This window comes from Nicotiana tomentosiformis, chromosome 6, assembly GCF_000390325.3.
Source record: "Nicotiana tomentosiformis chromosome 6, ASM39032v3, whole genome shotgun sequence".
NCBI lineage: Eukaryota > Viridiplantae > Streptophyta > Magnoliopsida > Solanales > Solanaceae > Nicotiana > Nicotiana tomentosiformis.
The window spans coordinates 137,263,886-137,276,733 of record NC_090817.1 but is presented as its reverse complement, the minus strand read 5'-3'; the positions used below and the strand labels follow the sequence as shown (position 1 = coordinate 137,276,733).

The 12,848-nt window shown below is 31.9% G+C and overlaps 1 protein-coding gene across 1 annotated transcript; it reads right to left on the bottom strand.

Annotated features, from left to right (window-relative positions):
- Positions 1–8,525: 8,525 nt before the first annotated feature.
- Positions 8,526–11,871, bottom strand: LOC104093838 (piriformospora indica-insensitive protein 2-like). Its single transcript, XM_009599655.4, has 2 exons — positions 10,827–11,871; positions 8,526–9,782 (listed from the first exon to the last, which is right to left on the bottom strand). The coding sequence occupies exons 1-2, from the start codon at positions 11,037–11,039 to the stop codon at positions 8,565–8,567; spliced, it is 1,431 nt and encodes a 476-aa protein (XP_009597950.1). The 5' UTR covers positions 11,040–11,871; the 3' UTR covers positions 8,526–8,564.
- Positions 11,872–12,848: the final 977 nt, after the last annotated feature.

Genomic DNA, 12,848 nt, shown 5'->3' with positions numbered 1-12,848 from the left:
TATGAAATTACTGTGAAATTTTAAATGTTGAACTTGAGAGCATGCCTACCCTTTTATGTTGAAAATTACTGTATTTGGACTTAGCTGTGAAACTTGTCACTATCTTCAGTTCTTTATTTAGTATTGTTACTTACTGAGTTGGTTGTACTCATACTACACCCTGCACTTCGTGTGCAGATTCAGATATTTTCGGACACAGTGGATGTTGATTCCTTCGCACAGTTGATTTTCTAGAGATTCCAAGGTAGTTGTCGTGTTTCGCAGACCTTGTCTCTCCTTCCCTATCTTTTGTTTACTGTATTTGGTCTCAGACTATTATACACCGTGTTTTCCAGACTAGTGATATATAGATGCTCATGTACTCAGTGACACCGAGTTTTGGGAGTGTATTTATATCCAGTATTTGTGGGATTCTCTTAAACTTAATTATTATGTTTTTTGTATTTAAATGAAATTGTGAGTTATTGATGTTGTCGGCTTGCCTAATATTGAGATCGACACCATCACGACGAGTGGGATTTCGGGTCGTGACATTTCAATAACAGAACACGAAGCTAAAAAGAATAAAAAGGAACGCTTAAAGCTACAACGCAGAAGAAGTCAAAGCAATCTCGACTAAAACCAATTCATATTTTCCTACTAAATCAAAATCATTATTTTGAAAAATAAGGATCATAATGCAAATTTATTCATGTTTTATTTCATTTCATCAGTCATGTACAAACGTGTTTCTTGACAAATGACAGGATTATTTCCCTTTACAAATTGATTTATTAATGTTAATTGAGTAATTTTCATGGGTGGTCATTCAACTTTGTGTTCATTACGCAAAAGTCATTTTTTTTTGTTACGTAAAAATCATTCAATTTACTCAAAAGTCACTTTTTTTTATTTTGTTATATAAAAATTATTTTACTTTACTTTATTTATCAGAAAAGTCACATTGGCCAAATTTTATAATACTTTTACTTGAAAAATCTATTATGCCCTTGACATTATAATTCCTCTCATTTATGTAACACTTTCTATATTATATACTATATAATATATTTTAACCTAGGTATTTTACTTAGAATTATTATAACTTTATATTATTTTATTTCTTATTTTTATAATATATTCATATATTTAATTTTTTCATGGCACTCAATTTATTTAATCATATTCAAACATGAACATATTTTACATATAAAAAAATAACACTATTTATTTTTTAATATTTATTTGAAATAATAAAAATAGATTTTGCTTAACAAATGATGTTTATAGTTAACAAGAATATTAGGAAAACTTCCAAGGATATTTGTGTTTAATATTAAACTTTTTAAAGCTTTATCTGTTAATATTATTTATTTGAAAGTATTAATCTGATGTGTCATTATGCTACTAAATGTAAGTATATATTATTGGATTAATGGGTATGGCTTGACTGATAAATCAATGAGCTTTGATTTTATAATTTTCATTAAGAATATTTCATTAAGCATGGTTAAGAACGTGGACTTGAGATATGTTTACGGTAATATTACCGACAAATTTAATAATACTACTTATATATAATTAAAATTAGTGTTAAGAAAAAATTAAATGTACGAATATATTATAAAATATTAAATAAAATAATATTAAGTTATTTTTAATTATAAGTAAAATACCTGGGTAAAAGTATATTATATAGCATATAATATAGAAGGTGTTGTATAAATGTGAGGATTTATAATGTCAAGGGCATAATGGACTTTTCAGATAAAAGGTTTGTAAAATCTAGTCAAAGTGACTATTGTGATAACTAGAGCATAGTAAAATAACTTTTGGGTAATGAATACATAATTGAATGACTTTTACGTAACAAAAGAAAGAAAAATAATTTTTGGGCAATGAACACAAAGTTGAATGTGTTATAAGAGAAATCAAATTATGTTGGATGTCTACTCTTTCTCCATGATCTTCTCAAATGCTTAATGACATATTCAATGAAATATTTCTATGCTTAATGACATATTTTTATTCACTTTTCATGCCTATATAAAGGCCTTGTAGTAGATAGAAAAAAACACACAATTGAAGAAGAAATAAGAATCTTTCTTCCTCTCTTTCTCTCTATATCTCTTAGTTTGTTTTTCCTTATTCGATATTGTTATTTTGAGTTATATTCATAACACGTTATCAACACGATTGTCACCTTCATTTTCACAATCACATCCTAGTTGTATTCGATTCTCCTTCAGGTATATCACTATATATTCTTTTAGTTTATGGTAATATATATGCACCAATATGCTATTTATTAACAAATTCATATACTGTTAAGCATTTATTTTAGTTGTTCATGTTATTGAAATTCTCTTACCTTACTTATTGTTAAAGAAAATATAAGATATAGATCTTAAGTGCGTTAAACTAACAAAAATAATTTAATAAATATGTATGGACTTGCTTAGAGCAAAACTTATCTTCAAGACATTCTACAAAAATAAAATAGTAATAACCAAGGTGACAAAGTAATTATTGTACATACTAGTTTAAATTACTTTACAATTGGTGGAAAGTAATATTTGAATATATTCACTCTTATCACCGTATATGATTATTCCTCAAATCCATATTTATAATAAATTACTTTTCTTTTACCATACTAAATATATCTCTTTGTGTTTATTCATATACTCCATAATTCTTATTTATTTGACATATATATATTATATGTTACTTACACCTTCTTTTTTTTTTTATACTACATGTTTGAAGTGATCAACTTCTTAATTAGTTGTCTGATTTATTTTTACAAGTATATTTTCATTGAAAATTATTTTTATTCGTTCTAACCCATTTACTTTTGTGATTAGTTTCAATATGTCAAACTTGTCAAAGCTTGAATTCGTGGCACTAGACATTACCGGAAAAAATTATTTATCATGGGTCCTTGATGCTGAAATTCACCTTGACGCTAAAGGTCTTGGAAATACTATTATACAAGAAAATGAAGCATCAAATCAGGATAAAGCGAAGGCCATGATTTTCCTTCGTCATCATCTACACGAAGGGTTAAAAACTGAATATTTAACTGTAAAAGATCCACTTGAGTTATGGATTAATTTGAAAGATCGATATGACTACCTAAAACTTACGGTATTACCGAAAGCTCGATATGAGTGGATACATTTAAGGTTGCAAGACTTTAAAATCGTAAGTGAGTATAATTCGGCTATCTTTAAAGTAAGTTCTCTATTAAAATTATGTGGAGACACTATCACAGATGAGGACTTATTGGAAAAAATATTTTCTACTTTTTACGCTTCAAATGTGGTGCTACAACCGCAATACCGTGAAAAAGGTTTTAAGAAATATTCTGAGTTAATCACATGTCTACTTGTGGCAGAGCAGAATAATACTCTATTAATGAAAAATCATGAAGCACGTCCCACTGGGTCAGCACCATTCCCGGAAGTGAATGCTGTAGCAACATATAATAAGTCTGAAAGAAAATAAAATAATTACCGTGGTCGTGGACTCGTAGACGTGGGCATGGCAGGGGACGAAACAATTATCATCATTATGGTGGAAATAGACAGGAGAACAATAAGGGTTCTCAAATTAATCTTTCAAAAGGTAAAATTAGTATATGTCATCGATGTGGTATGAAAAGTCATTGGGCACGTATTTGTCGTACGCCAGATTATTTTGTCAAACTTTATCAAGCCTCCCTTAGAAAGAAAGAAAATAATGTGGAGGCACACTTGACCTTTTAAAATAATGATGATGAAGAAGGTCCCTCAAACAAATATGATTCAGAGGCACATCTTGCATATAAAGATGATGATTTTGGAGGCCTAGCAAATATTACTTATTTAGAAGCTGGAGACTTCTTTGAGGATACTAACTGAAGAACTAATCATCTTACCGGGAATGAAGCTATAATAAAAGTTGTCATTTTGTTATGTTTGCAACTAGTTTATTTTTCTTAAGTGTATTTTCCTAATGTATCATGTGTTGTTAGTTTCTACATTCCTAATGTATTTCTTAATATATATTTTGTTTGTCTTTTATATTTCTTATAATGTACTTTTTGATTTTTTTTATTGAAGAATATGAAAATTTCTCAGTCTTCAGTTGGACTCAAGATTAATAAAGATGATATATATCTTCTGGATAGTGCAATACACACTATTTTAAGAGATAAGAGATATTTCTCTTATTTGGTAATGAAAGAAGCCAATGTTGATACAATATCCGGTAGTAAAAAATTAATTAAAGGTTCCAGAAGAGCCAATTTATTACTACCAGGAGGAACAAATTTGGCTATTGATGAAGCATTATATTGTAGTAAATCTCAAAGAAACTTATTAAGTTTCAAAGATATTCGCCAAAATGGCTATCATATTGAGACTACAAATGATGAAAATATTGAATATCTTTATATTACTATAATAATGTCTTAAAATGTTACCTGCTCTTTCCTCCGGCTTATACTACACAAGTATTAGCAGAATTGAAACGCATGCTATAGTAAATGAAAAGTTTACTAATCAAGATAATTTTATTATTTGGCATGACCGTTTGGATCATCCTGGTTCTACTATGATGCATAAAATAATTGAGAATTCACATGGACATTTAATGAAGAACCAAAAGATTCTTCAATTTAAAGAATTCTCTTGTGCTGCATATTCTCAAGGCAAATTAATTATTAGACCATCAGCTATTAAAGTTAGGATGGAATCCCCTACATTTCTGAACGTATACAGGGTGATATATGTGGGCCCATTCACCCTCCATATGGGCCATTCAGATATTATATGGTTTTGGTAGATGCATCTACAAGATGGTCACGTGTGTGCTTACTATCAACTCGCAATATGGCATTTGCGAGATTGTTGGCTCAAATAATAAAGCTAAGAGCACAATTTCCAGATTATGCAATTAAGACAATTTGTCTTGATAATACTGGTGAGTTTACATCCCAAGCCTTTAATGATTATTGTATATCAACTGGGATAACAATTGAGCATCCGGTTGCTCATGTTCATACACAAAATGGTCTAGCGGAATCATTGATCAAACACCTCCAATTAAATGCTAGACCAATGCTTATGAGAACAAAACTTCCCATTTCAGTATGGGGTCATGCTATTTTACATGCAGCAGTACTTGTGCGGATAAGGCCCACAAGTTATCATAAAGTCTCCCTATTGTAATTGGCTTTTGGTCAGGAGCCAAATATTTCTCATCTTAGAATCTTTGGTTGTGCGATATATGTTCCAATTGCTCCACCACAACGCACAAAGATGGGTCCCCAAAGAAGGTTAGGAGTATATGTTGGGTATGAATCTCCTTCTATTATAAAATATCTGGAGTCTATGACTGGAGATTTATTTACAGCAAGATTTTTTGATTGTCATTTTGATGAATCAGTATACCCAATATTAGGGGGAGAAAATAAGCAGCTAAGAAAGGAGATAGATTGAAATATATTATCACTATCTCATTTAGATCCTCGAACAAATCAATGTGAACAAGAGGTTCAAAAGATAATTCATTTGCAAAATATTGCAAATCAACTGCCAGATGCATTCACTGACCTACCAAGGGTGACTAAATCACATATTCCAGTTGTTAATGCTCCAATTCGAGTGGATATCCCGGTAGGACAATTAATTAAAGCAAATGAATTTAAACCACGCTTGAAACGTGGTAGACCTATGGGTTCTAAGGATAAAAATACTAGAAAAAAAAGGAGCAAATGATCAAAGTGATCATAATACGGGGGTAGTGACTCAAGAAGAGCACAAAGACATAACAAATGATAAAATCTCAAGGGAGGTCCAGGTACCTGAAAATGATAAGAATGGAGAGATCTCAATAAGTTATGTCTCAACGGAAAAAAGATGGAACTGAAATAATATTGTTATCGATAACGTTTTTGCTTATAATGTCGCTATTGAAATAATGCAACAAGATGAGGATCTTGAACCAAAATCTGTTGATGAATGTAGATAGAGAAATGATTGGCCAAAATGGGAAGATTCTATCCAGGCAGAATTAACTTCACTTGCGAAACGTGAAGTTTTTGGGTCTGTAGTCCAAACAACAAATGGTGTTAAGCCTGTTGGCTATAAATGGGTTTTTGTACGTAAAAGGAATGAGAAAAATGAGGTACAAAGATATAAGGCACGCCTTGTTGCACAAGGATTTTCACAAAGGCCTGGTATCGATTATGAAGAGAAGTATTCTCCTGTTATGGATGCTATAACGTTCCATTATCTCATTAGTTTTGCTGTCCATGAAAATCTTGACATGCATTTAATGGATGTGGTTACAGCCTACCATTACGGCTCACTTGATAATGAGATATACATGAAAATTTCCCAGGGATTTAAAATGCCTGACGCACATAATTCAAACTCCCGAAAAATATTTTCAATCAAATTGCAAAGATCTTTGTATGGTTTAAAGCAATCAGGTAGAATGTGGTATAACCGCCTTAATGAGTATTTATTAAAGGAAGATTATATAAATGATACCATTTGTCCATGTGTTTTTATAAAGAAAACAACATCGGAGTTTGTTGTACTTGCTGTATATGTTGATGACATAAACCTTATTGGAACTCCTACAGAACTCCAAAAGGCAATTGATTATTTAAAAAAGGAATTTGAGATAAAAGATCTCGGAAAAATAAAATTATGTCTTAGTTTGCAAATTGAAAATTTGGCAAACGGGACATTTGTTCATCAATCTGCCTACATAGAAAAGGTATTGAAACGGTTTTACATGGATGGAGCACATCCATTAAGTACTCCGATGATTGTTCGATCACTTGATGTGAATAAGGACCCGTTCCGACCTCAAGAAAAGAATGAAGAACTTCTTGGTCCTGAAGTACTATATCTTAGTGCAATTGGTGCACTTATGTATCTTGCTAACACTAAAAGGCCTGACATAACTTTTTCAGTTAATGTCTTAGCAAGATATAACTCTTCTCCTACAAGGAGACATTGGAATGGAATCACACACATATTGCGGTATCTAAAAGGGACTATCGATATGGGATTATTTTATGGCAATGATTGCAGTCCCGATCTTGTTGGTTATGCCGATACTGGGTATTTATCTGACCCGCATAAGGCTCGATCTCAAACAGGCTATGTTTTTACATATGGAGGCGCTGCCATATCTTAGCGATCGACTAAGCAATCAATAGTGGCTACTTCATCTAATCATGCTGAGATAATTGCTATTCATAAAGTAAGTCGAGAATGTGTATGGTTGAGGTCTATAATACACCTTATTCGAGACAAATGTGGTTTGAAGTGCGATAAATTACCCACAATTTTATATGAAGACAATGCAACATGCATAACCCAATTGAAAGGAGGATTCATAAAAGGGGATAGGACAAAACACATTTCACCAAAGTTATTTTTCACACATGATCTTCAAAAGAATGGTGATCTCAATGTGCAACAGATCCATTCAAGTGATAATATGGCTGATTTGCTTACCAAATCTCTACCGACGTCAACCTTCAAGAAACTAGTGTACAAGATTGGGATGCGAAAGCTCAAGGATGTGAATTGATGCTCTCATCAGAGGGAGTTAATACGCGTTGAACTCTTTTTCCCTTATAAGATTTTGTCCCATTGGGTTTTCCTTGAAAGGTTTTTAACGAGGCAACCAAAAGGCGTATTTCTAAACATGTGTACTCTTTTTCCTTCACTATGAATTTTTTTTTTCCATAAGATTATTTTCTAATAAGGTTTTAGCGAGTCACATTATCTATGGACATCCAAGGGGGAGTGTTATAAGAGAAATCAAATTATGTTGGATGTCTACTCTTCCTCCATGATCTTCTCAAATGCTTAATGACATATTCAATGACATATTTCTATGCTTAATGACATATTCAATGACATATTTTTATTCACTTTTCATGCCTATATAAAGACCTTGTAATAGATAGAAAAAAACATACAATTGAAGAAGAAATAAGAATCTATCTTCCTCTCTTTCTCTCTATATCTCTTAACTTGTTTTTCCTTGTTCGATATTGTTATTTTGAGTTATATTTATAATAGAATGAATTTACTCATGTTAATCCTGTGTTAATCTTTAACCAATAATAGGAAAAAAGAATCCAACTGTTTGTCTTTTTGGTTAATAATTATTGCTCCATTCAACTCAATGCTGTAGAAAACAAAGCACTTACAATAGATAACAACCATCCAAACAAGCTCGAACGCCACGCCTAAGCTTTGATTAATCAAAAATAATATTATATAGAACCACCCAGGCTAATCGAAGTTTCGAGTTTGAGCATTGAAACTGAATAATTTCCTTATAGTCATGCATCTAATCCGAGACAAATTCAAATTAATCAGGTGACTTTTTGACACTGGAATATAAATAAGATAATGGTACTCTTGTGAATAAAAAAATATGGAACTCTCGTGACTTTCCAAACAACTCAAGATTCTGGTAGAAAGCTCTAGTCTACAGGCAGAGTAAAATAGGCAAGAAAGAACCAATTAACGAAATTCTGTCATAGAATGAGGGAAGAAATTTATTCATATAATCCAAAGAAGAGCCATAAGTATAATCCTTACAACATAACAAAATGTAAAACCACTAACAACATGGCCTGAGTGTCCCAAAGAAGCAATAAAGTGCAGATTCTGATTCAAAAATTCATTCTTCAAACTGGAGTCTGAATCTTCACTATGTATTATGCTATCTTGTTCACATTGTTTTACTCCTTCTGGTACATGCCTTGTTGACATTAACTCGAGAGACGAGCATAGATTCATATTACCTGAAGCTCGAAAACGACTCCTTAATTTGTCATAGAACCTTGTTGAAAATTCAAGTTTCCCTGTGAAATCATTTCCATCAAGATACAAAGCATAAATAGTTGGCATTCTATCAAATTTCGATAGAATATTTCCCGAAAGACTATTATTGCTGAGGCTGAGAAATCTCAGCTTCTTCATTTCTGTCATTGAATTTGGTATGTTCCCTTTCAATCCCATGTTGGAAAGATCCAGGATTTCCAAGTTTTTCAGCTTCTGCCATTGAATTGTTGTAACATAATCACCTATTGGATTGTTAGATAGCACAAGTTCTTTTAAAGAAATCATTTCTTGAATTATCTTTGGCAAACCCCCTGAAAATTTGTTATGGCTGAGATCAAGCAGTGTTACACTCTTTAGACCTCCTATTTCTCTAGGTAATTTTCCATCAAATAAATTGTTGCTCAAATCAAGCTTTATAAGTGAAGTCAAATTACCAAAAGTCACAGGTAATGAACCAGATAGAAAATTCCTGTTGGTGTCAAATATTAAAAGATTTGTCAATTTTCCTAGACTAGCAGGAATTGGACCTTCAAAACTGTTTCCTGAAAGAACGAGGCGCACTAATTTTATTAAGCCGCCTAAAGCTTCTGGTATTTCTCCTTTGAGTCTATTTTCCACCAGCACCAAAGATTGAAGATTCTTAAGGTTGCCAAAACTGGTGGGAATTGTCCCAGTTAGACTAGGATTTGATCGAAACTCTAACGATTCAAGGCTGTTTGCAAGACTATTCCAATTTGATGTGGGAATTGTAATTGGTTTGTGGTGAGATGAGAGAAAGCAATTTGAGAAGGAAAGTCTTTTTAGATGCTTGAGCTTGAATAAGTCTTCTCTGAACTCTGCAGCTGGGGAGCAGCTAAGGGAGTTGTCATATACTTGTCCGATACTTAAATCTGTTATGTGCCAGAAGCCATTAGAGAAATCACATGATACACCCTGTGGATAAGAGTTAAAACAAGCTATCTTAGAGCTAATACATTTATATATGATCTAATTAAGGAAGATGCTTCATGTTTTCCAAGCTTATAAGTTAAGTCGGTTTCTGGTAAATTAGTCGTTGCGGAATAGAGTTTAACTATATACACTAGCAATGTAAAACAATTCATACACTACCAAGATATATGACAAGTAATTCTCAATGAAACGTGAGATTAATAACCTGAAAAATAAAATAGCTTACATGCCATAAAAGGACAGCTCGATGGCAGGGTCCGGGTAAGGGTCGGACCACAAGGGTCTAACGTATGTAGTCTTATCCTGCATTTCTGCAAGAGACTATTTCCACGGCTCGAACCCGCGACCTCCTGGTCATATGGCAACAACTTTATCAGTTACGCCAAAGCATAACTTACATGTCATAACATGAATGATAATGTAAAAATTATTTACATGTTAGAGTATATAAGTTAAATCTTTAATTTTATAAGGAATTAGAAGTGAACTCAAAAAAGGCCTTACTATGTATATATATATATATATATATATATATATATATATATATATATATATATATATATATATATATATATATATATCAAAATTACTATATTAAATCTTGAATATCCTTAGTGAAGTTACTACTTAGCTACTGGATAGAAATTGGAAAGCTACCTAATTACACAGACACTCAAATCACACTGTTTGCGAATCAACAACAACAACAAATCTAGTATATTCCAACAAGTGGGGTCTGAGGAGGGTGAGATGTATGCAGCCTTACCGGCAAAGAGGCTGTTTTAGATAGCTCCGACAATTTGGTAAAGTCTTGGTTCTCACTAATGACAATATTTATTTACGAAAATGGTTTTAAAAAATCCATACATGGCTGTCTCATACTCTACTGAGTGCTGAAGCAACCCTTTTTAACTTGTGTAGTCTGAACTAGCATTATTGTTTTATTGATTTCCAATTAGAACAAATAACTAAAATTAAGGTAAAATTATACTACTAGAACTAGCTAGTAAATCATAAGTTTAATACCTCTATTGTTGTCCAGCCACAAGGATCAGGATAAAGATATGAACCATTCCATTCATTTCCAACAAAACCTTGAATTGCAGAATACAAGGCATCTTTCTCATATTTCTCCATTGGAGCTCCCGAAGCATCTGCTGCACCCTTGTACATAATATACACCCCAACAAGGACAAATTGGAGAAACATAATCTGAATTTTGATAATGAAGTTATTCATTGATAATTCAGGATAGCCAAGAATAAGCAGATAAGAAACTGAAGAGTGCGAAATTTTTTTTTAGTTGTGGACTTCCATGAAAAAGACAAACAGATCCCAAGAAAAATAAAGAATCGAACAGAAAGAAAATGGTTCAGTCTGTGAATCTCTGAATCTGCTGCGAAACTTGTAATGAATATAAAGAAAGGTAGAGGTTAGAGCGAAGGAGCACAGGGGATATGAAATTGTCCTGTTTTTGTAGTAATTTATTGCTCCAGCAGTAAAGTTAGAGGAAAAAGTAGAATAACAACAAAGGACAGAAGATCTACAAAGCCAAGCCAAGTACAAAATGAAACGGTTCTCGAGGCTGAAAAGGCGTAGATAGCAATAATAATCATAATAATAACTAAAATAACAGAGCAGGCAGAAGTGAAAAGGAGATATGAAGAAATGAGCTTTTTAAATTCAGCCAAAACATAGATATAGTTAAACTTTAAAAAAAGGTTTTAGTCTTTTAGTCGCTGTGCTGAAATATAATTTTTGGACATGCACTTCATTTGAAAAGAATTTAAAGTTGTGTGTGGAAGAAATTTTTTTCATCAGGCCAGTTTTTGGAACTTGAAAAACAAATTCAATTTTTTTTCAAAAACTGACCATGAACAAATAATATTTTTAATTTTTTTTTGAAAAAAGAAATATTAAAAATCTATTCCAAATGGGAAGTTAATGAAGGATTTGTGCTTTGAAATGGGATTAGGGTTTTGAAGGGAACCAGCTTAACGTCATTGGAGTCTGGACCAGTAACCAGTTTCCATGCAGATTGCAGAAACGAGCTAATGCTTTCTTGTGATGCATGTTAGAATATTTGATTATTCTTTTTCTTTCCTCCTTTATTTCCGTATTTGTAAGTATTTTAAATTTTTTTTTAATATCCGATTTATATTGCTACTTATTGTCAGTATCACTTCATTATCATATTATCTTGTTGTTGTTACTGTCTTCTTTCATACCTCCTATACTGCCGTATTTCTTTTTCATCACTATTGTGGATATGAAATCTTGAACTGGGGGTCTATTGGAAAGAACCTCTCTACCGTCAAAAAATAGAAATAAAGTATTCGTACACACTATCCTCTCCAGATCTCACTGTATGGAATTGCACTAGATATATTATTGTTGTTGTTTCCTCCTTTATTTCTTTTATCATTAGGCATAGGACTTATAGTATCTCTTTCATGGCCGACTCTAACTATAGCTAGTAAGGCTTATGCCTTTGGCTCCCAAATTTGTGGGGGCCCATTCTTTAGAAGTTTATATGTATTTTAAAATTGTTAAGGGAAATTTTACAATTATAAGATAATAATTTAATTGATATACTTAATCAAATAAAAAGACTTAAGTCTTTTCCAAATGCTTATAGAATAATGTTAATGATTCCTATAACAATTACCTTATTGGAAAGAAGTTTTTCAAAATTAAAGTCGATATAATCTTATTTAAGATCAATAATTTTTTAAGAAAGATTAATTAAGTCGGGTACATTATGATTAATTGAAAAGTAATTATTAGAAAAAATCGACTATAAAAAATTTATTAACAATGTTGCATTTCAAAAGGAAAGAAAATAAACTTCAAATAAAAATATGTATTATAAATCTTTTTAAAATTTTATGCCTCACATTAAATTTTGATTTTAGGCCACATATGTACTTGAGCCGCCCATGATCTCTTTTTCTTCACTGTTACTCTACCCTACTATTCCCTCCAATGTTTAAAGCAGCTCTCCTACTTAGATAAATGAAGTGTGATAGTATATGTTGATTAGGTGGA